This window comes from Ochotona curzoniae, unplaced genomic scaffold (genome assembly GCF_017591425.1).
Source record: "Ochotona curzoniae isolate NIBS_2020 unplaced genomic scaffold, NIBS_Ocur_1.0 contig_1274, whole genome shotgun sequence".
Taxonomy (NCBI): domain Eukaryota; kingdom Metazoa; phylum Chordata; class Mammalia; order Lagomorpha; family Ochotonidae; genus Ochotona; species Ochotona curzoniae.
The window spans coordinates 30,878,958-30,903,463 of NW_024465023.1; the positions used below are offsets into that span (position 1 = coordinate 30,878,958).

General features: G+C 48.9%; 2 protein-coding genes across 8 annotated transcripts in view; one reads left to right on the plus strand and one right to left on the minus strand.

Moving 5' to 3' along the window:
• Nucleotides 1-4,256: 4,256 nt before the first annotated feature.
• Nucleotides 4,257-16,067, plus strand: AWAT2 (acyl-CoA wax alcohol acyltransferase 2). The gene is made up of 7 exons (XM_041002250.1): nucleotides 4,257-4,341; nucleotides 12,844-12,954; nucleotides 13,289-13,359; nucleotides 13,613-13,817; nucleotides 14,037-14,211; nucleotides 15,146-15,345; nucleotides 15,913-16,067. The coding sequence occupies exons 1-7, from the start codon at nucleotides 4,257-4,259 to the stop codon at nucleotides 16,065-16,067; spliced, it is 1,002 nt and encodes a 333-aa protein (XP_040858184.1).
• Nucleotides 16,068-22,988: 6,921 nt separating this feature from the next.
• The window catches only part of EDA (ectodysplasin A), a 360,959-nt gene continuing 359,441 nt past the window's right edge, over nucleotides 22,989-24,506 (minus strand). For 4 of the 7 annotated variants that reach the window (XM_041000885.1, XM_041000875.1, XM_041000858.1 and 1 more), the window contains one exon: nucleotides 23,136-23,387. In XM_041000885.1, coding sequence (XP_040856819.1) covers nucleotides 23,136-23,387 — 252 coding nt within the window. Of the gene's footprint in view, nucleotides 23,388-24,506 lie in introns of all 7 variants that reach the window. The other 3 variants (XM_041000866.1, XM_041000849.1, XM_041000840.1) reach the window with 2 other exon arrangements.

The window sequence follows — 24,506 nt, forward strand, 5'->3', positions numbered from 1 at the left end:
CATGGTCACATCTAGCTCAGCCCATCACCACCCCAACTCTTGAGCTAACCAGCAATACTTGCATTTCCACAGGGTTTGGTGAACATATCCCCCTCAGAATCTACCCCTGGGCCTGATTCTCTCATGTGCTGCTTAGTGTCATGGCCCTGACTAATGTGATCCATCCCCTGTTCCAACATTCAGTCAAGTACTAGGATCTAGTCCTGCTAGAGAGGACCCCATGCTTGGCTTATGTGTGGACTGCTGTGTGGCAGTCAGGAATGTTCCATGCTAACAAGTCATGTCTCCCATGTGGGCTGGAGCATGTGTCTGACCCATACAGATCTTCCAGTCTCTCCCTTCCAAACCACCAGGTCTCAGTCCCCTCACTTACCTGCAAGTACAGTGGCTCTGTCATTGAGTGTCCCTCAGGATTCATTCCTCACCTACATGTACTGTGGCCTTTTCCATGGATATCCCAAGGGAGTAATTCCAAACCCTCAAGACCCCAGATCTCGTTGGTGGGTGGCCAGTAGGAGAAGCCCAGCTCTGTTGTCACTCTGGCCGCCCACAATCCCAGGATTCACCCGCCACTTGGTAGTGGTGGACCGGGAGTTAGGATCCCCAGAAAAGGACTGTCCTGGCACGAGTTCTCCCAGCCACAGGCACGTGGATGGGAGATTCAGACACTCATACCTTTGAGCAGGCTTACCTGGGCTCCACCCACCAAGATGGCAGCAGTGGGCAGAGCCATGATCCTGCGCATGCCCAGAGCTGTTCTTGAGATCTGCCCGCAGCATGATTGCTGTGGATGTTGGACATTCTTGGACCTTGGGTTTGGACAAATTCAGGATTCATCCACTGTTGGCAGTGGTGGATAGGGAGCTGGGATCTCCAGAAGTCTATCCTGGCATGAGTTCTCCCAGCCACATCACATGGCTGGGAGATTCAATCATCCGCACCTCTGAGCAGACTTACCTGGACTCCCTGGGAGGTAGAATTTTAATGGCCAGCAAGGGCTGGGGCTTCCAGCTCTGCTTGACCTTCCAAATGAGGAGCCTTCTCCTGTGCCCAGTGCTTCTACTGAGAGACAAGACAAGTCAGTGCTAGTTCCACAGCAAACGAGGTGGAACATGGCAGGGCTGTAGGTGGGCCTTGGACCATTTCCACGTGCCTGTCCAGATCTTACATCAATAGGAGCCAGGATTCTCATAAGGATTGAACTACCTCTACTAGAAACAAAGTCCTTCTAAGGTCCCTGTGAGCCACCATAATGACTTGGACCATGAGCCACTTGCTCTCTTACAGGGAGGTGGAGTTGGTCCTATAAGATGGTATTGGGAGAAAAGGGTGAGCCTGTGTTTCAGTCTCCGGGATAGCTGGACCGTAAGGTCTGCAACAATCACCCTCTGCCTGAAAGCTGCCTGTATGTGCGCAGTTAGCCCAAATTACCATCCCTGCTCAGCAGCTGAACTTACCTTCTCTGGGTACACACGGTAAAGGTCAGACTCCTCACTCACTCTGTGGGTCAGCCTCTTTACTTAACCAGCCTTGCTGCTCTTTCTCAGTCTCATTCCCACCAACCCCTTCACCAGTACCACCAATGCAATCAGGCATGCGAACCTCACCCAACACCTCCTCATATTTCCTGCAGAATGGTGCAGACATGGCCAAATACTCAAAAGGGACTCTGTTCAGGTTAGGGTTTGTGGTTCCCACTCACCAATGGGACTCCCCTCAGAGGCTTCTGGGCTTTGGAAAGGAGCCTGTCCAAGGGAGGCCCCACCCCCCACTCACCACTTTCTTCACTAGAGAACATGGTGGTTCCTCCCAAGGGAGCTAAAGTGCCATCGACTTTCACAGGACACAGGGAGGTCATTTGCTCTAGCTCCTCAAAGGTCTCTTTTTTCTTCCTTGCCCCTTTAAATACCTAAATTGGGGCAGGCATTGTAGTGCACTGGGTCAAGCCTATACTTCCACCTGATCCCTGCCCCCCCAATGCTCAGCACTCTGGATCCTCCTTGTGCTGCTCAAACTTTTAAACCCCTTAGTATGTATCACCTTCCAGCATAGTATAACAATGAGTTAAGTTCTGTCATTGCGTCTTGCCTCAGCAGAATGTGAGTGGTACACAAGCACCGGCGTGTTGTGGTTGAGGTTTTTGTGGGGCCCTGACATGACCCAGTGACCCAGCACACTGCCTGGCACACACCTTGCCCTCAAGAATGACATGCTGCCTTATGAAACTCTTCTGGCTTTTCATTCATCCATGTGTTTCATTGACAGCATACAGCTGGCCAGGCTAGATCTTTTCACATTGCCACATCCTGTTGCTCACAAGCACAAATCCAGACATGCCATCTCCTGTCCTGGATGTACAAATTTGTTGGCAATTAGGTCCTCACCTTTGTACAGATACACTCACATGGAAAGCTACATGTATACACGAACATGCACAAAGAAATCACATTTTAAACATGATTTACTTAAATAGTTATTTGACTTATTTGAAAGAGTCGCAGAGAGAGGGAGAGATAGAGAGAAGAATCATCCACCTGCTGGTTCACCGCTCAAGTGGCTGCAAAGGCTATTAGCTAAGCTTAGGGCAGGTCAAAACCAGCAGTCAGGAACTACATATGGGTGTCCCAAGTGGCGGTAGTGGCCAAAGCACTTGTGCCATTTTCTGCTGTTTTCCTAAGCACATCAGCAAGGAGCTGAGTCACAAGTGGAATGGCTAGAACTGGAACTGATGATCTGGAACTGGCATGCTGGCATTTCAGGAAGTGGCTTAATATGTGGTGCTACAATGGCAGCCCTACAATATTTTTTTTATTGTGATCATGAGGACATTTTTTGTGAAAATTTTCTGTTATAAAAATCCAAACTTACAGAGCAATGGAAGGTACCATACAGTGAACCCACACCATCTAGACTGCACAGATAATATTTCATTCTGTTTATCATTCTGTCAACCCATCCCCATGAACATCCATGAATACATTTTATTTGCATTTCAAGATAAACCTCAGATCTCAGTACTCTTTACCCCTACACACTCCAGTATTCACGAGAAATCAGCACCTGTTTTCTTTTGAGGTAAAATTTGCCTTCATTGAAATGCTCAGATCTTAAGAGTATACTAATTTTTGGACAAAGGCATTTAAAACATTTTTTAAAGGTTTATTTATTTATTTAGGAGAGTTATATAAAGAGGAAAAGGGAGAGAAGAAAGTAGGAAGAGAGGGAGAAGGGACAGAGAGGTTTTCCATCCATTGGTTTGTCCCCAGATGGATGCAACAGCTAGGGCTGACTAAGATTCAAACCAGGAGGCAGGATTTTCATCTGGGTGTCCCATGTGGGTGGCCAGGGACCAAAAATTGGAGCATCTCTCATTGCTTTTGCCAGGACATAAGCAAGGACCTGGATGAGAAGTGGAGCAGCTGGGACACAAACTGGTGCCCAAATAGGATGCCAGTATCACAGGCAGTGGCCTTATTTGCTATGCTACGATGCTAGCCTCTTGGACAAAGGAATTTTTGAACCATGTAATTCTGAATCCTATGGAGCCTTCGTCCCTTCCCAGCCAATCCCCAACAGAGGCCAATACTGCTCTGATTTGTTTCTGTTACACAATTATGTTTGTTCTAGAATTTCATGTACCCTGAATAGCAGAATCTGTACTGGCCTTTTTGTTAATTCAGTAAGAATTTATTCAACACCCACTGTGTGCTCACAGACACACATGCAGTTTTGCTTCACAACTAGTGAGATCTTCCGGACTGTTCAGGGGCCTCAATTAATTTGCTCTCTGGGGACAGTGAGCACCTCTCTTCCATCCTCACTGAGGATTTCTGCCCTCCAAAGCAGAAATGCAGGTGCCTCATGGCCCTCCTGAGCCCTCTGGTTCTTTCCTGTGTCTCACACCTTCCCACACATTCTGAGCCAGCCCTAGAGGCATCTCATCAATCCCACTCTCCCCCACTCACTTCCCACATGAAGCCTTCATCCATGTTTTTTCCTTTCAGTGTTGTCAGAGCCTGTCACAATCTCAGCCCGGGTCCAGTGGGTAAAAGTGCAGGCAGGCGGCTGGCAGGATCTAGCTCAGCAGAGGCGGGGGCCTGAGCACCTGTGAGATGTAGGGATGATGGCAAGGGGTGGAGACTAGGCAGAGGCTGGAGAGGGGTTAGCGTGAAGAAAGGCCACATCACAGGCCCCACGACAGTCAGGACGAGACAGCTGAGCAGCGTTTACCAGGGGCTACTAGGACCTTGCACACAATGCTCCTGCCCTCCAAAAAGGACCTTAAGACTGCCATGGAGGTCTTTGCGCTTTTCCAGTGGGCTCTCAGTGCCTTGCTTATTGGTGAGTCTTCAGCCTTTGGGAATATGACCAGCCATCCTGGCTTGCATGCCACCGTAGGAGTGTAGGGTAGCACTCATGCTTACGTGGAGGGTGGAAGGTGGAGGTTGCCCTAAGTAAACCGGGACATTGGTCCCCCTGGCCTGTGGCTCAGCTCACCCAGGCATGGTATCTGGTGGATCATTAAGTGATCTTATGAGTGTGTGTGTGTGTGTGTGTGTGTGTGTGTGTGTGTGTTTATGCAGATGCGCGCAGCATGACTGCAGGTGTGGTTGGCATGCCTTCTGGCGGTGCAGTGGGTTGTTTGAGGATGATAAGGAGCGCTTCCACTGAGGAAGGGCCTGAGTGGCCACTGTGGGAACTCAAACAATGCCTCAGTGAGAGACACTGGCAGGAAAGCCGAGGGAGGCTGTGGGATTCCGCCATTGCACCATTGCACCAGAGCAGTCCCACCATTTATTTGTTTTTCCCAATGCCGACAATACAAACGCTCTGTGCAAATGACTGGCGTGCTGGCTACTACACTCTAGAAGTGGAAACAAACAGCCACTGTTGAGGGTGGAAGTGAGGGGCTGGAAAAAAGTCTCACCTGTCCAGTGGCCATGTGAGTGTCCTCTGCAGTTAAGAATGTGAATGCGGTGGCCTTGTCACATGGGCCTGGAGATTGGGGCCCCAGGGGGACATGCCAGCCAATATGGAGGGTGGATGTGGCTTAGCTCAAATCACCACTACTAGGCTGGAGGCCAGAGCATGGTGGGGGCTCCTCGGGCGGGCAGCAAGACTTGCTAGGTACTGAAAAGAGGAGGGCTGGTGTAACAATGAGGGCCAGAGCTGCAAGAGACCAGAGAAGGGGATTCATAAATATTAAGTTCTTACTTTGCACCAGGTATCTTTATTTTTTCTTTTCAAACAATTTTTATTGGGAAGTCAGATTTATAGAGAAGGAGAAACAGAAAAATCTTCCATATTCTGGTTCACGCCCCAAGTGGCTGCAATGGCCAGAGCTAAGCAGATCTGAAGCCAGGAGCCGGAAGTGTTCTCTGGGTCTCCCATGCAGGTACAGGGTCCCAAGCTTTGGACCATCTACTACTGCTTTCCCAGACCACAAGCAGGAAGCTGAATGGGGCATGGAGCAGCTGGGATACAAACCGGTGCCCATCTGGGATCATGGGGCTTACAGGGGGAAGATTGAGCCATTTAGCCATCTTTCACATCTATTATCTTAGTTTCATAATAGCATAAAGAAGTCAATCCCTTATGCATGATAATTCATGTGAATAACTAACTAAATGCAGATGGATAGCTAATACTTCCCCTAAGTTCCTTAACGGATATCACCGTTTTCCTCTTGCGGTGTTCCCTCTGTGGCTAGCAAACTCTGCCGCACAGACGAGGCAGCTGAGGTAAAGCCCATGTGGCGTGTGTGGCCTGCCTATGAATGCAGGCTTAGTGAATGGAACGATGAGCGTAGGAATGCAGCACATGAGGGCCAGAGTCCAGTCCTTACATGATCCCTGCATCTGCTCGCTCACTGCTGGCTGGGAGATAGGGAGTGGAACTTGCCCCAGAAGTGTATGTTTCCTGGATGAAAGATGGTAAAGGCCAGCTTCTGACTAAAGATGAGGATGTAGGCTCAGCCCGAACACTACCTGCTGTGAGCCCAGGCCTGGGGCATTTTCCTTAGGAAAGGGCAGCTGTTCTCCTTCCTACCTCTGCAGCTTCTGGGTCTTTCAATGGGAAATCTATCTGCCAGGAAGACGGTCCTGTGTTGGGGTGCAACAAGCTAAGCCACTGCTTGCAACACAGACAATCCACTACGAGCACTGGGTCAAGTCCCAGCTGCTCCACTTCTGATCCAGCGCCCTGCAAATGACCCTAGGACAATAGCAGAGGATGGCACAAGTGCTTGAGTTGAACCCCTGGCTTGAGCCTGGCTCAGTGTCCTGGCTCTTATGGGCATTTGAGGAGATGGAGGATGTGCGTGTGTGTGTGTGTGTGTGGTCCTCTCTGTCACTCTGCATTTCAAATAAATAATGTCTTTAAAACAAAACAAAACAAAACAAAACAAAGGAGTGTGCTAGAAAGAGGAGTGAGGAAGAGAAGTAGAGAAGATCTGTCTGGGCTGGGGCATCTTTCATTTTTGGCTTTTGTCTTCAGGCTGGGCTTCACGGTCCTCAGAAACTTGATTCAGCAGCCATGTGGCACTTGTGATCAGTCTCTGCCCACGGGTCCTCCTCTGACCCTGAGGCTTAAGAACGCTGGGTTCCATTCTGCAGGTTGAGTAGCCATTATCTAAAATCATTGCATCAGAAGTGCTCCCAATGTCACATGTTTTTTTCATATTTCAGAGCATTTGCAAATACTTAAGGAGATAGCTTGAGGACAGCACCCAAGTCTAAACACAAGATTCCTTTACTTTTTGTATTCACGTGGCATACACAACCTGAAAAACCATGCATGCACTGTTTCAGTATGCTTGTGGCACATGAGGTCACACATGGAATTCCCTGCTTGTGGGATCACATCGCTATTCAGGAGCTTTATGATTCTGGAGCATTTCAGATTGCAGATTTTCAGATTCGGGATTTTCAACTTGTCCTTCTTGAGTTCCTTCCTGTCCTATCCCCACACACTTGGCTTGTTACCAACCTCTACCTTCCCAGCACTATTGCTGTGTTCCTTTGCGAGAAGAGGGTCGCCTAGCCCTAGGAACTGCCCCTGCACTGGGGGAGAAAAATGAATGCACATGCCTCTATCTGCACATGCGTCCATGCATATACCTCTGCCGTACACACATGCATCCATGTACAACCCCCTGCTACACACACATGCATCCATGTACATAGCCCTATCATACACACACATGCATCCATGCACATACCCCTACCACATACATACACACATGCATCCATCCACATATCTCTACCACATCCTCACATATGCATCCATGCTCATATTCCTCCTTGGCACATACACACGGTATTTATGGACACACCCCTACCACACATGTATTTCTGCACACACCCCTCTACACCACACACATGCATCCATGCACACGACCCCACCACACACATACAGGGTTCCATGCACATACCCCTACCACACACACATTCATGCATGTACTGCTGCCACCCCCAACACACAATGCACCCATGCATATAACCCTATCACACACGTGTCCGTGTATATACCTCTACCACACGTACATGCATCCATGCAAGCAGCCCTACCACACACAGATGCAACCATGCACACACCCATACCAAAATACACACATACATCCATGGACACACCCCTTGACACACATACACATGCGTCCATGCATACATCCTTATAACACACACACGGATTCATGCATATACCTCTATCACAACCACACATGCATTCATACACACATGCCTATCACACACATATCATTGAACATACTCTTACCACATGCACATGGATCCATCAATATACCCCTGCCATACAGAAAACACATACAGACAACCAAGAGATAGAATAAGGTAGCTGTTAAAAATACTGTCTCTGGAGCCAGATTAACTGTGTTCAAATTTCAGGTCTAGTCCTCACTGTCTGTTAAACGTTGGATAATTTATTCATCTTTGCCGAGTCTTGTTTCTTCTATTCATAAAATGGGTGCACGTAGGGTTTGTCAAGCGTGGTAATCGAAAAATGATGTGGAATCAAATTAACTCTGAAATCTCAGTAATTAATGCAGCAAATGTTTGTTTCTTGCTCACGTTAACTATCCAACACAGGTTGATGGGCATCTGCTCACTGTTGACACTAACATTTGGCATATTATGATATTGCGACATGTGGTGTCAGGGGATTATCACAGCAGGGAGGAAAGCAGGGAGGAAAGCCACGGTGGTCAGGGAGCAGCAATGAGTCACAGCTTTATTTCTACTTCTTTCATTATGAGTGAGGTCGAATTGTTTTCACATGTGTACAAGCAATTAATATTTTTCTGGTTCTGCTAACTCTTCACTCATGATCTTTGCCCGTTCTTCCTTCTCTTGAAATAGAGCTTATTTTTTTCTTTTATGGACAAATGCAAAATTAGGAAAGCATGGAAGTGTTCAGGGCCAAGAGATGGCAACTTAGCACGAGGCAAAGCTGAGGAGGAGAGCACGACACCTTCCCAGGGGCTGCTGGCAGTTAAGTGGGATGGAGGTGAGAGGCCCATGCCTAGTGCTTGATGCACATTGACCAAGTAAAAGGATGAGTGGTAATGAATGAGAGAGGAGTAGAAGAGGAGTCTGGAGAAGCAGGCCAGACAGATGGTACCATAGGAAGGGAGTTCACACTTTTCCTGAGGGCTGTGTCGGGGCGTGGCACTGGCAGAGCCACCAGATTGGTGTTTTTGTGTGATCACAGTAGGTCTGTGTAGTAAACAGGTTTATAGGAAGATAGGAGAGGACGTGACCATGCTGGGTAGCAGGCTGATGAATGAGTTCAGCTGAGAGATGGTGGTGAATTGGGCTAGGCCAATAATGGTGGCATCAGAGAGGAGAAGGAAAAAGAGGGGGAGGTGCAAGAAATTGAGACAGAATAAATGGCAGTTGATGGTCAGAAGATGTGTGTGAGAGACTGAGGTGAGACTAAAGGGTTAGGTGCAAGCAGGAGGTGCCAAGAGGGGTGGATTGAGTAGAGAAAGGGTAAAAAGTGGTTGAAAGCAGAGGACTACACAAGGATATAATTGTTTCAGAGGACTCTTAAAAATTTGTTTATCTGAAGGGCTCTGTGTGTCTGTGTGTGTGTGTGTATGGTCAGAGAGAGATTCTTCATCTGCTGTTTCATTCCCCAAATGCCCGTGTGAAGGCCTGAGCCAAGTATGAAACCAGGGTTCCAAAACCACATGGATGGCAGGTATCTCCCAGGTCTCCCACATGGATGGCAGGGATCCAAGCACTTGAACCATCATCTGCTGACTCCCACACTGATTAGCAGGATTCTTGATTGCAAGTGGAATAGCTGGGACTTGAACCCTGCATTTTGCTTTGGGATATGGACCTCCCAAGTGGCAGCTTAACTCACTGTACCACAATGCCCATGCTACCAGAGGACTCTGGATTTGAACTTAGCTTTAGGTATACATGTAACTTTGTGAGGAGGACAGGAGGAATACCAGCATCTTACTGTACCTTTTGTAGAAGAGGAATTGAAAGTGAGCTGAGTGTCAGTGATGATGACTTGTGTCACACATGGTAAGTGACAGATTTGGGATTCATCCCACACAGGGCACTCTGCCCCAGGCCACACTCATAAGATAACCCTGACACCGCCCGGATTGGAGCACAGCCTAAGGGAAATGTGGTGGTGGCTTCTGGGCAAGATCCAGGTGTCTCTCAAGTTGTTGGCAAAGGCAAGAGCTTTACACGATGTCTTCCTAAAGCCTGTAACTGTGGACGCGTGCTCCCCCTTACCAGAGACATTTGTAACTTTTTGAGCTCCTTCTCCTGGTATTTGTTTCTGCATTTTTGAGTTTTACTATTTACAATGTCTAAATATTACCATTTTCTGATGTAACAATTTCAAACCTTGTATATTGACTTCCATATATGGCAGATGAGAATGTGACTCTATACACTATTGCTCCAATTTCCTCTTCTCCCATTTTATCCAAATTGTTACACAGGTTTGGTTAAACATTACTTGACTAGGAATCATTATTCACAATTGAGCTATTTAGTGTGCCAAAAATTTTATTTCCTTCATCATGCAGCTTCTTGTGTTCCCGGGAGTTAATAATTGCTTCATTTTGAATTTCTTTGGTTACCTATTAGATATCCATTAGCTATCATGAATTCATCTGCAAATGTTCCACAGACACATTACTCTCTCAGTATATGCAAACACACCAGGAATTTGTAAATCCCTATATCATTTTTCATTCTTAGAAGCTATTGCTGCCGGGGCCCAGCATCTTGCTTTTATAATCTGTGTGTTAAAATCTGGCCTCCTCCAGGACACTTGAAGGAGCAAGCCAGCTTCCAGAAGGGGCTGACTATCAGGTGTGTACAAGTTTTGGGCCATGGCTTACACATAACTATGGGAGTAATGTCTCCTTGTATCTTGTAGCCTAGGTGTCCTGCTTAGTTCCTCCCAGTCCTGGTGCTGCTCCTTTTCCTCCTTTGTTGGAGCCCTTTCTTCCTGGATCCCACACCTTCTTCCTTGGATCACTTTATCATTGTGGTAAAGTATATCCCTCACTTGTTGGCTGAGAAAGAAACTCAGAGAATACATCATTTGAAGCTAATCATAAATAATCTCTATTCTAATAATCTTATTGAAATAGTCTGCTTTTTGTCATTACCTTTATGCATGATTCATAATTTGGCTGCACATGGAATGTCTTAAGCTGTGTCTTGTGTCAGTACAGACATTGCTATTGCTACATCCCTGATGAGGTTACGGCCCAATAAGTCTATTGCAGGTCGAAACTATCTTCAGTTGAAAATGCATGTAGCACACGTAGGCTACGAGGCATCAGAGCTTACCAACACAATGAAGCATTGAGTGTTGATTGTTTCTTTCTGTTTGGGGGTAGTGGAGGCCATCTCTGCCCAGCATCATGGGAGTGGATTATGTGACAGATTTTGAGCCTGGGAAGATCCCAATTCAGAATTTGAAGTGTGATTTCCATGGACTGTATATGGCTTTTGCAATATTATAAACCCAAAAGGACTCATGTAGAACCATCATAGATTGGGGACTTTGAATTTGAGCCTAGATTCTGCTTCAAGTTTCATCAGAGCATAATCTTCCCAATGCCCAGTTGCGTAGTGGAGAGGAGGTCTACCTGGTTTCCTGGCAAATTCCCAAGCAGTTTCATGGATTTCGAACCCCAAGCTGCATCCCTGCCTTTTGTGGCACTTACAAACCTCTAGATTCTCCCATGCAAACAGGCTTGTTTCTTGCAGGCATCACCACTGCTGGTAACTCAATCCCATCACTCTTTGCTGATTCAGTCTCCTTATCTGCCTTCATCTTCTTTCCAGCATTGAATATCTTGCAGATATGTCATCTACTGTATCTCTCTAGTTATCTTTCTCCATGTGTCTCTTGCTGTCATATTCTCTCTGTCTCTCTCTCTCTGTCTCTCTCTCTCTCTCTCTCTCACACACACACACTGTCCAAATCTGGGCCAGGTGGAAGCCAGGAGCCTGGAACGCCATCTGTATATCCTACATGCCAGAGGCCCAAGTACCTGAATCACCTTCTGCATTAGCAGGGAAATGGAACGGAAGTGGATCAACTAGTAGTCAAACTTGTGCTAAAAGTCAAAGTGTATGCCACAAAACTGGCCGTGTGTGTGTGTGTGTGTGTGTGTGTGTGTGTGTGTGTGTGTGTTTCAAATGTGATTTGTAGGCCAGTGCGATGACTTGATTGGCTAATCCTCCGCCTTGCAAGAATCAAGATATCGTATGGACGCTTGTTAGTGTCCTGGCAGCTCCACTTCACATCTAGCTCTCTGTTTATGGCCTGGGAAAGCAATGGAGAGTGAACCAACTCCTTGGGACCTTGCACCTATGTGGGAGACCCAGAAGAAGCTCCTGGCTTTAGAGTGGTTCAGCTGCAGGCATCTGGGGAGTGAACTAGCAGACAGAAGATTTTCCTCTCTGTTGCTCCTTCCCTCTGTAAATCTGCCTTTAATAATAATTAAAAAAAAAAACAAAAACGAAGAACTCTGCCAATGCTTAAAACATCATTTGTTTAAAAGGCAGGGTTACAGAGAGGAATAGATGCAGGAGAGAGAGAGAGAATCTTAAAAAAACCACTTTGCCAATACTTTTCATGGGGCTCCAGCAAGAGGTTAAGACAGAAACTTGTATTTTATCTGCTATGTTCAATTCCAAATGTTTTCTGTCTTCCTCAACCTTTGTTTTGACCCACTTTCCCACACAGTCTTAATCATGGCTGCTTTAAAAACTGAGCCCAGCAATCATTTAGAGTCAATGTGGCACCCTGTGTGACTCATTTGCAGTAACCCTTTCCTGACACTCCAACCAGCAGCAACCCTGTCTTATTGAAACTACACAGGGGAGGCTGAGTCTCTTATTCTGGTCCCCCTCACAGTTGCCTTTGTTTCTGGTTTGCTATCTTGCATGCTTGCCACCTGGCTGAAACTGGGTCTTCACTTGCCTTGGCATTTGCCCCGTTGATGTTCTTACATGGAGAGGAAAATGGGACTTGCAGGCAAATTGTTCCAGGACACCTGACAGGTGGCCTGTCCCTGGCTCTGTGCCACTGACACATTGCAGACAGACAGAGCCCAGTGCTAGGCTGGGGAGGGAAATATCTGCCTGCTTGAGCCAAGGGCCAATAGGCACATGAAGCCATAGCCATGGACACCTGGGGCAAGTGCTGTGATGCAGAAGTGAGCTAGTTGAGAGTTTGCATGATCCTGTTGGGTAGACAGAATTCGGGAGGCAGGGTGAGTGTGGGGGTGTGAGAGCTAGTTCCCAACTTAGTAACTCCAGGCGGGGCTCCCTCCAGCAACTACAGCCATCGCTGTCAACCTCTACCTGGTGTTGTTTACGCCATACTGGCCCATCACTGTGCTCCTTCTCAGCTGGCTGGCTTTTGACTGGAAGACACCTGAGAGAGGTAAGGGCCCCCTGCTAGCACAGGGCTTGCCACTTTCCTGGTCCTCCCAAGGAAGGCTCTGGTCCCTCTTCAGCCTCTTACTCCCTGGACTAAAAAAAGCCTGAGGGAAGGGGTTCTCTTCAGGGGATGGGAAGCCCTCGTCCAAAGTGAAACTGGAGTGGCTTAGAGGGAGGAGCAACTGGGGGAGCAGAGCTAGCCTGTCTTGAGTCCCTCCACCTCCCTCATCTTTACCCAAGCGTGGCCTGGTTGTCACTTAAGAGGCCCAAGAACACAGGAGGCTGGGTAGGGGGCAGTGGAAGTGAACAGAACTTGGCTGTGTTGCCTTTGCTTTCAGGTGGCCGCCGATTTACTTGTGTGAGGCAATGGTGCTTGTGGAAACACTACTGCGACTACTTCCCTCTCAAGGTGAACAGCCCCAGATGTCACCACAGGTCCCAAAAGCTGGGTCAAGGGGTGAGGGTGGCGAGTGGGCAGCAGGAGAGGTAGAGGACAAGACACCATCTTTTGACAGGCTATGGCAATGAGCCATGCATACTGGAGTTGTCCATGGCTCAAGCTGCATGGCCAGCCCCAGCAGCCCTTTCCTTTCCAGGTCTCTGGTCAGCAGAAGAGCCTCGTGCCCTGGCTAGAGCCCTCCTCACTGTGCTTTCTTCTACAGCTTTTGAAGACTCATGATCTCTCCCCCAGCCACAACTACATTCTTGTGTGTCACCCTCATGGGCTCATGTCCCATTCATGCTTTGGACACTTTGGCACAGACACCTCGGGCTTCTCCAAGGTCTTTCCTGGCATGACCCCATATGTACTCACACTGGGAGCCTTTTTCTGGGTCCCCTTTCTCAGGGAATACGTAATGTCCACAGGTGAGTTGGCAAGGACACCATGTCCAAAGAAATGGGGGCAGGCATGGGTGGCAGCATGGCCAAGTGTGTGACCCCTTCTGGTCCTCCACAGCTTCTCTGGGCTCTCAGGCCAGATAGAGGGTGCTGCCTGTTCTCCTCCTTTGAAGAAGGAGGATAAAAGGAAAATTGGGGAGAGGGTTGGGAAGTGGCCAATGACCCTTGACTTTCTCTGCCCGACAGGGGCCTGCTCCGTGAGCCAATCCTCTATGGACTTCCTGCTTACCCACAAGGGCACAGGCAACATGCTCATTGTGGTGGTGGGTGGCCTGGCTGAGTGTAGATACAGCCTTCCGGGCTCTTCCACCCTGGTCTTAAAGAAGCGGCATGGCTTTGTGCGCACGGCCCTGCGGCACGGGTAAGACAAACTCGGTTCCATTTCAAGGGAGGGGACACAAAGGCCCAGCGGACAAGGTGGAAGGGGTTTCAAGGAAGTTGTACCTAAAGAGAAGGGATGAGCTGTCATTAACGACAGTCATCATAATAGATTCAATTACCAAAAAAAGATTGGCTTTTTAATTTGACAGAGTGACAAATGGGGAGAGGGGAGCGGGGGGTGGGGGGGGGTGGGGGCGGGTCTTCTATTAACTAGTTCATTCCTCAAATGGCTGCAACAGTCAAGGCTGAGCCAGGCCGAAGCTAGGAGCTTCTTGCTCTCCCATGTAGGTGCAGTGGCCCAAGCAGTTAGGGCATCTTAAGCTGCTTTCCCAGGCACATTCGTAGGGAGCTGGATCAGAAGTGGGGCAGTTGAACTCTGACAGCTGCACCCATATGGGCTCCTGGAATCATTATACGGCAGCTTGATCGTCTGTGCCACAGCACTAGCCCTATGTAATGTTGATGTCGATTGGAAGATAAAAGAAAAAGAGGAGGAAGGCGGAATCCATCCCTGGGTTGGAGTAAAGCTATGGCTAAGCGCTAGAAGCATTTCTGCTGGTGAAGAGAGGATAGAGGGCCCACTCTGACCCTATTCAGCTTCAAGCTAGCCTCTCACTTGGGCCTCCCAAGCTCAGAGAGCTAAGCTTAGCATGCAGGCTGAAGGGAAGGAAGCGGAGTGAAATGACTCCTGGGTCTTACCTACCAGTAGCTCAGACCTGAAGGCCCCCAGGGACTGGACTTACTCCAGCATCCTGCTGCTTTGCTCCCACAAGCAACCTGGACTTGGGCATGGAGTTGGGCTGATGACCAGGGAGCCTGCAGGCAGATCCAGGAAGCAGTGGTAGCCAGCATTTCTGGCCTTCGGCAGGGCCCCTGCCTCTCTGGGCATCAAAGGCCATGCTTTTCCTCTACAGAGTGGCCCTAGTACCTGCTTATTCCTTTGGAGAGAATGACCTCTACGATCAGCATGTTTTCACACCGGGAGGCTTCGTCAATCGCTTCCAGCAGTGGTTCCAGCGCATGGTCCATATTTACCCTTGTGCTTTCTATGGACGTGGCTTTACCAAGAGCTCCCTGGGCCTTCTACCCTATACCCGGCCTGTAACAACAATTGGTGAGTGGGCTCTTCTGCTGGCAGATTTGGTTTAGGAATCTGGATCAAGCTCTGAGATAAGATCTCAGAGGCAAGGAAACCAACTAGGATAAGTGGTGGGTTGGAGGAGCATGTGGTAAGAACCTGGGCTTGGAGTGGGAGTCAATGCAATGAGTGTGTTATTTTTATTCTATTTTATCTTATTTATTTTAAAGGCAGAGTTGAGAGAGAGAAAAAGAGAGAGAACCACACACACACACACACACAGACAGGGAGGTCTTTCGTACACTGGTTCATTCTACAAATGGCCGCAACTTCTGGGTTTGGCCAAACCATAGCCAGGAGCTTCTTCTGGATCTCCCACATGGGTATAGAGGCTCAAGCAGCTGCATTGTCCTCTGCCTCTGCTGCCTTCCCCGTCACCTAATCAGAAAGTTAGACTGGAAGTGGAGCAACCAGGACTCAACCTGGTGCTCATATGGCATCCCAGTATTGCAGGTGCCAGCTTTATTTGCTACACCACAGTACCAGCCCTTGAGGGAGTTATTCTGATGTTTTTCCCTTTTTTTTCTTCCTCTCCCTTGGCAGTCGGGGAACCTCTACCAGTGCCCAAGATTGAGTATCCAAGCCAGGAGACTGTGGCTCAATACCACGCACTCTATGTCAATGCTCTCCGCAAACTATTTGACCAGCATAAGACCAAGTTTGGCATTTCAGAGACTCAGGAGCTGGTGATAATTTAACAGACTTCTCCAGTAACTTCTCAGCCTGGCTGGAAGGTGTGCATGTTTTTTTTTAAAGAAAAAGAAAAAATACAGGACAACAAAAGTTACCTGTGGTATTCCCATGCCTGATTTGGGCATTCCTGATGAGCGAGTTGGCTGTTTTCTGTGTCCTTCTTCTCACTCCATCTCTTTCTCCTCCTAAGTACTTCTCTGCCTGTTTCTCAGGGCCACAGGGAAGACACTGGGAGGAGAAGTGACCCAAAGGTTCTCACAGGAGCATTGTGGAGGAAAATGATGGAGAGAACCAAAAGTCTATTTGCCTAGACTACGTGTGCCCTAACTGGACTGTCTTGAGGGCTCTAGGATCCCTGTAGGTTTCGCTCCTTATCCAGCTCCCACACAGCCCATTACCTGGTGTGGAGACTCCCTGCGCCACTGGGTACCTGCACAAGCAGTGGGGCTATGAGTTGGTGCTCCATCTCCAAGCCCTGGAACTGAATTCAGGGGGCATCAGTCACATCTGAGGTCCAGCTTCTTCATCTGGCAAATGGAACTGTTTAATCTTCACTGCTCCCCTCAAGGGCTGCTAGAATAATCCAATGACAAGGGATATGTTTGTAACTTAACAGCTGGGTTGGCTGGGCTAGGCTGCAGCACCCATCAATTCATGTGAGAGATGGGGCTGGAGGTAGAACTGACCAGGCAGCTGCACTCACAGGTATGTGCATTGCTGGTGCAGGCCTGAGCCTGACCCTGCACTGGCTGGTGCACCCAAGAGTCAAGTCTGAGATCACCCCAGGTGAGATGTCTTGGGTGATTCCTTAACTAAATGGCTTGACTCAAACCCTAACCACAGGGAAAATCAGAGGATATGTGGTCTGACCTTAAAGTGCATATATCAGGACTGGGCCTCCTCATTTACTGATGCCTGTGCAGTGGACAGCATGCCCGGATGCATAGGGAGGACATGACAGCCAGCTCATCTGGGTCAGCAGAGGACATAACCTACCTCCTTAGACGATGGAAAACAGAACAGGTTGGACAATTCTGGCTGAGCTTTGCAATATGTTCCTGGGTCTGGGGATGCATTAAGGTGGACTTGATCAGGCAAGAGACCTTGGAAAGATTTTCTCAACCCTGGTGCAATGAAGCCAACATCTCAGAATTTTCAAAATCATTCAAGTAACACTCTCAGAACACTCTTCTCCACATTGGTTGTTTTAAGGTATCATTAAATGACAGTCCCCCATTGCTGGGTACTGATCTAGTCTGACAGTAAGGAGTGGCTTCCTTCCCTTTCCCTGTGGACACAGAAGAAAAAAAAAAAACTGAAACATCTGTCCCACCCACCTTCCTGCATATCTTGATTCTCCCCACCTTAATTAGAAGTCCACATGGGTGTGAATTCCTTTCAACTATGTGAATATTAAAAGTAAGATAAAATATTTTTAAAAAGACATGTCAGCTGGGGAGCTGCAAAATATTCTCCTCCTTCACTGAGTTCACCTATGGAGCAAGCAGTATCTTAATTCTCACGGCATCTGTATTTAAGCGACAGTTTGCACTATAGGATTCTGTGTTGAAAGTTCAAGTGATTGCCACCCTGAAGTCTGTGTTCCCATTGCCATCTCATAAAGCTGTATTAAGATGGGTTAGCCTCGGGCTCACTTTCTCCTGTCTTTTGTCCAGCAATTTATTTTTCTACTTGCCTGGTTCTCAGCTCTGCCCTTTGTTGGATAGTCAGCCAGCTTTCTCAGGAGGGGAGTGAGGTCTCTGGCTTTTAGCATACACAGCTGACTCTTCTGTGGCAAGCCTGACTCTTGGTGTAATGGCTGTTGCAGTGCCAGACTTTGATCCACAGACCCCTTGTTCCATATTTCTTGGGTCAGTGTCATTTGATCATTTGATCCAGTTTGTTAGCAAGAACATTTTGTGTATATTTTTTAAATATTTATTTTATTTCTATTGGAAAGGCAGATTTACAGAGAGGAGAGACACAGGAAGATCTTCCATCCACTGGTTCACTCTCCAAGTAGCCTCAATGGCTGGAGCTGAGCTGATCTGAAGCCAGGAGCCAGGAGCTTCTTCCTGGTGTCTCACATGTGTGCAGGGTCCCAAAGCTTTGAGCCGTACTTGACTACTTTCCCAGGCCACAAGCAGGGAGCTGGATGGGAAGTGGAGCAGCTGGGATCCCGGCTCATACAAAGCGAAGATTTAGCCACTAGGTAACTGTGCCAGGTCCATCTTGAGTATTTATATAGCATGTTCTGCTGCCTCTGCCCTGTGAGAATTTCTGAACAGTGGGGCAAAGCCACACTTCCACTTTCAGGCTGGTTTTTAGTTCTTCCACCAGAGATCACATTCTCCCTGAACTCCTTTAAGAGTTGTGCAAGCAGATTCCAGGCGTCTTGGGGCTGATTTCAACAAAGAAACGAACAAACAAAAAAACACCAAGGCAGCCAGAGGACCAGCGAGGACCAGCCTGGCTCCAACACCTACCCATGTACACATGGTCAGCGCAGACTAATCAAGGGCCTCTGTGTGTGCATTGCTGCTGATGTGTCACATTATGCCCCTGTACACAGGGGGTGACGGCTGCTGCATGAAGTTCCCAGAACCCTCTTGAGCTGCCCTGAGAGTGTCTTCCTGAAGTGCGGCCTCCATGGCGGTTTTCCTACACCAGACAGCATGGGGAGAAGTGGAGGAGCCAGCTGTGTAGGATAAATACTATCTGGCCTGGGAATGTCATTAGACATACCTAGCAGTTGGGTGATCTTGGATGAAAGCTACTGAAGTTCTCTTCCTCTCTCTTAAATCTTCTTCGTTAGCTTATTTTTAAAATGTTAAGAATTTTTTGACATTTTGCAAACCTGCACTTCAAATGCAGACATCAGAGACATCCACACTTGTATAGTATTTTTTTTTTCTTGAGAAGAGATAGGACTGTCAGAAAATGAGCAATTCATGACACCGATCATAAGGTGGGGAAAGGAGGGGACTGAGATTCTTTGAGCAGTGGTATCTCCATCTGCAGAAAGGGGGTGATGGCCTTTCTGAGAAGCTGGAGGCAGGAGTGATCTGAGCTGTTTGCGGCCAAGGCCTGAAACACCTGTTAGATGTCACAGTCTCCCAAGCTGAGGGTGACCTTACACTGTGTCCCCAGTGTACCTCTTGGTAGGTCATGATCTAACCTCCTGGCCTTAGGCTTCCAGGAGAAGACCTGTGCATGGGAGAGTGCAGGGTGGACTCTAGGGAGAGGACGTGAAGAGATCCACTCTACCTTCCTTCTGTGGGTCCCTCTGATACGACTGTCCTCCTACCTCATTTGCCAAGAAGCACCTAAGGTGCAGGAAGTCCTTAGGCCAATTTCAAGAACAAGAGGGGTAAAAGCGATTTTATTTGCAAAGAATAAACCATTAATTTACATAAACTTACATCCCAGTTTATATACATTATATATAGTTTATGTACACAGTATCTCACACTGGATGCTGACCTCCCAAAGCAGCATTGGCCCTGCTCTAGGCCATTCTCACAGCAAGGCCCCCACCCCTCCCCATCCCAGCGGGAAAGCTTTCGGAATAGAGAAATGACACACCCCGTCCCCTCCTGGAGAGAACCCTGAAATGGACTAAAAGAACAAGAACAGCAACAACACATCAGGAGTCTTCTCCAAGCTCATGTAGTCTAGGGGAGTCCCCAAGGCAGGATGGGGCCTGAGCAACGTGAGGGTGGCCTAAGCACTTCCTGGGACTGGGCCAGTCTGGAGCCTTGTAGATCTGGAATCAAGAGCTGGGGAGAAAGAGTCCTGCTGAAGGTTGCAGTTACTCTCTTCCTGCCTGGCCAGGTTCCTAAAGGGGACCAGGGGCTCCCAGCCTTGAGTCTGGGGGTGGAAGAAACAAGGGGACCCTGTGGGATAGGGGACTATTGCCCCCTTCACTCTGCTGAATCTGAAGGTCAGGGATTGATCAGAACCTTGGGCAGGTCACCTGCCCTCCATGGGCCTCAGTTTCCACATGAGTATCACACTCGGGAATTTAGATTGGTCTAGGTTCTCTAAAGGCTCTTGAGCTCTAAATGTCTCTGAATCTGTTTGTACTCCCCAGAAGTTATGTAAACCACACACAGATCAAAGTCTTTGTTTACCCCCAGGGTTCCCAGCCCTTTTCCTGTTCAGCATGGCATTTGGCTCAGGATGGATGAAGGGGAAAAAGAAGACACAGGGCGCATGCTCCAGGCAGCCCAGGAGCCTCTGACAGCTGCCGATTGTGTCCACTTGGCTACTGGAGCCCAGGCAAGCTGGCAGAGGCCTCTGCTGTGCAATTCTCCCACAAACCCGTCATCTGCTTGCCCACAGATGGCCTTGGCTTGTGCTCCATATTAGTGTGGCCCTCTGGTAAACTCTCATAAGCCTAACACCAGACAGTTGCATCTATCCCCACGTCCTTTTTATCAGTAGATTGCTCCACCACTGTGGCAATGCCTTGGTAGCAAGAGTGTTCCCCAACTTTTCTTACCACCCTTCTTCCTCCAGGCTTGTGAGTTCATGAAGGATCTGGTGGGAATTTTCTTTCTCCTCTAATCCCCTGTGTGTCTGCAGGATAGGATGGATTACAGATGACCCCGCAGGGGCCTGGTTAGGAAGCCTTTCACTCCTCTTTCTGCACAGCCTTTGGGCCTCACACCCAGCCCTGACTCAGGACGTTTCTCTGATCCCCATGGGCCCCATCAGCATAAAACTGTCTGTGGTATGCTAGGCAGGGATAAGCGTTTAGCTTATTTAATATTTAGCAGCTCTGGAGGTGGCTGGCTCCTGTGAGCTGTCTGCAGGGAAACAAAATGGGGACGATGCCCACTGTTGCGGCTCACACAGGATGGCTGCTTGGCTCATCAGATGCATGGAACAACATGAGGGCTACCAGCTCTGTGGGTGCCAGATGCCTGCTGCTTGGACATGGTACCTCTAAGAAGATTCTTCAGGACATGAGAGCACGTGGCAGCCAAGATTACTGGCATACTCATTAGGGAATGAAAGTGAGTGTCTCTGGGTTCCTCTTCGGGACCCTCTCCAAGAAATTTCACTTGCATTTGACCACTTTATGGATGTTTGGTGGATCTCCAATGGCATACAACACGGTGGTGTAAGGGAATAGTTTTGGAGTCAGACCCAGCTGCAGTTCTAGAGCTGTGACTTGAACTGGGTGAGACATTGGCCAAAGCACTCCTCCTCTTGGAGCCTCACTGAAACAATGTCATCTATAATGCTCATTGCCCTGCCTTCTTCAAAGGAGATCACAAAGGGGAAGGTACTTTTCAGACTTTAAGCAGGGGTTCTCTTTGGTTCCTTTTACAACTGTAGACTGTCTCAGGTACTTAATAGGAGTGTGTGTAGGGGGTCACATCCGTATCTAAAGTTTGCCTCACTTCGGGCTGCAAGACTTGCATTAGCACCCATACAGCAGGAACCACCCCTTTGCCTTGCTACCCTCTTCCACCCACCTAATCCTTTCCCTTGAAGGGCCAAGGAATATGGCTGCTTTGAAACGGAAGACAAAACTGAGAACTAAGTTATTTGCCATTCTTGGTGGAGGAGCAGATTTCCTATCATGTTAAAATGACACATATTTCACAAAGAAATGCATTTCGAGAAGAGGTGTGCATGAGGGACAACATGAGTGAAGTGTACCAGGCTGGCCTTCCAAGCTTCTAAGGCTGCACCTAACACTTAGAGGGCAGGTGGGGCCTTGGCCATTAGAAGTAAAGCTCACGCATGATCCCACCATATGATCCAGTGGGCAGTCTGGGACCAGTGCCTTTGGACTTGAACGTGAGTGCAAAGCCCAGCTTCTCCTGAGCCAGAATGAAGGAAGACTGGGGCAGCAGAGCGTCCGCTGATGTTCTGGCAGATAACACTAGGTTCAATAACCATTTGGACTGCAGCAAACTTGAACAACAAACTGCTTGCCTTTTCTGGGCTCTGCCTTGTTTGATGCTCAACCCGGGGCTGGGGAACTTAGGAAGGCAGTCTTGACAAGCATCCATTCTGAGTTATAGATGTCAGAAATTGAAGGTGCTGCCAGGAATCACCTGGCCCAATCCTTCCCCCGCCACCAGACATGATTCCATTAGGATCAGGTGAATATTTGCATAGCTTAATTCTGTGGAAAGTGAATTCTCTGTATCCCCAGGGAAGCTAAAGAATATTCCAGACTCACATGAGCACAGGTCCTACATTAGGCACCTGTCTCAGACAGAGGTAGGCTCTGTGGAGAAAGAAGACAGGAGTTCCAGTCAGGCTGGGGATGGGAGCCCAGGGGGTTTTCTGAGTATGCGGCCCAGCTGTAAACAAAGTGAGAGATGCATGGCCCCCAGTCTGGAGGTGCAGAGTCAGGTGCTCAAGGCAGGCAGGTGTATGGTCATTCCCTGCGATGGTCCCAAGGTAGCGAGACCTCCCACCTCCAGAGCCCATCAGGCTGTCATAGTGGGGCCCTCAGCCTGACGGCGAAGGGTTCTTCAGCTCTCTTGCAGGCCACAACAGGGAGCAGCAGGAAAGCTCCCACCATGGAAGGACGGCCCCTTGGCAGGTTTCTTCCTCCATCTCTGTAGTAAACACCTGCCTCTTCCCTCCCAGGCCCGCTCCTTAGGCTACAACACTGGCTTCCTGTGCCACCTCACCTCCATCCCCTGCCAGAGGAAGAGCATCAGCTCCCTGGGGTCTGAGGTCACCCCGGGCAGAGTCTGGAGCATGCATTTGCTTTCTCTGGCCTGCTGCCCATGATTCTTAGTGCAACCAATGACAGCTCTGACAACAGGGATCTTAGGGCAGAAGAGTCGGGCCATGAACGAGGAGCCAAAGGTGAAAAGTTGTGTTTTCTGGAAACCCTGTGTCTCCATCCAGCGTCTTGTTAGCTCAAGGTCACGCTGGCAAGTCAAGCAGCCTTGTCATCCTGGAGTCACTGGGGGAATAAATAGCACTGGGGCCCTTCTCTCTGAGACTGCAATGCCACAGCAGCACTTAAGAGGTTCTGGGAGTCCCGGCTCCTCCACGTGGGGCAGGGGCACGGGCAGGGGCAAGACGGGGGAAATCTACGAGGCAGGGGCTTCGCCCAGCCTGATGGCCCCAAAAAAGGTGGTGTGCTTGCTCATATTGATAGAGATGTCAGCGTGCACCATCTTCACGGCGATCTTCTGCCGGGCTTTGAGGAGGCAGACGCCTGCCGTATAGCAAGTGTTGTAGTTGGTCTTGCCTGTCTCGATGCTACGGGTACACTGCAGGAAGGGCTTCTCATCCACCACCACCTCATAGCTGGCAAAGTCAGTGAAGTTGATGTAGTATACCTGGGTGAGAGGCAACGAGAAGGGATTGGGGAAGAGAGGAAAGAGGGTGGGGGGCCCTCCCTTGTGGCGAACAGACAGAACCTTCTCCAATGATCTGCCAGGATGCCTTGTGGCAGGGGGGGGCAGTGCCACCTGAAGGTGTGCTAGTTGGCCAACAGGAACGGCAGGGTGATGGCTTATGGGTCATCCTACCCATGCTCCATGGGACTCAGGTGGCTGAGTAGACCTGTCTTACAACAGCACACCTGTCATGGACCCTGGGGTGAGGAGGTGGACAAGAACCATGCCATCTGCACCCCATCACCTTCCCACCTCCTGCCTGCCCCAGCTCTGGCATGAAGCACAGTGCTCTGCATACATCAGTGCTACAGACACTAATTTCCCATCTCAAGGCCCAAGCACCATTTGGGGATCAACATATGAATCATTTGATTCCCCAGAAAGGCCATAGCTATAGCTGGCCGTCTCCTCAGCTCTGTAACTGAGGCTCACTCAGCCTGCAGAACTCTGCCCCTCCAAGAGAGGGCACTGAACTTCTCTGGGCCCCTCGGCCCTCTTACTTGATGGCTAAAGAAACAGATCTAGAGAGGTGGAGAGCTATCCGCTACAAATGAGACAGAGAATCTGAAAGGGGGAAACCCAGATCCCTAACTTACTTCCCCCTTTGAGACCAGAAGGAGGCAGTGGCTTAAGCTCATTATGGCTTGGCATTTTGAGGGCTTTCCTAGTCCCAGAGAAGTCCTTTTCTTTTCCATCCTTACCTACTCTTATCTACACAGCCCACCCCAGTTGCTGATTGCTCATTATCACCAAATAGGGCTTAGCTTATAGGACATCGGAGTTATAGCCTGTGTCCCATAATGGTGGGGACCTTCAGTCTTCACTTAACAAAAGGTCACTCCCTTCAGGTGAGATCAATGTATTCAGGGACCATTTAATCTCTTGAGTAAGACCTGGGTTGTGCCAGGATGTGTCCCCAGTAAATATCAGTCAACTTATCTCTCTGTCCCTGTCCTGTAAGACACATCTGTTAGTTCTGTGGTCCTTTGTGTCCACGCATCTGCTTGCTGCCTACCCCACAGAAGCCCCAACCTCAAGACTCATCTACTTCTAGTTCTG

Coding starts and splice junctions, on each gene's coding strand:
- AWAT2 (XM_041002250.1), top strand. CDS start 4,257: ATGCTCCTGCCCTCCAAAAAGGACCTTAAGACTGCCATGGAGGTCTTT. Junction 4,342..12,843: donor TCTCAGTGCCTTGCTTATTG/GTGAGTCTTCAG, acceptor GGCTCCCTCCAG/CAACTACAGCCATCGCTGTC. Junction 12,955..13,288: donor CTGGAAGACACCTGAGAGAG/GTAAGGGCCCCC, acceptor CTTTGCTTTCAG/GTGGCCGCCGATTTACTTGT.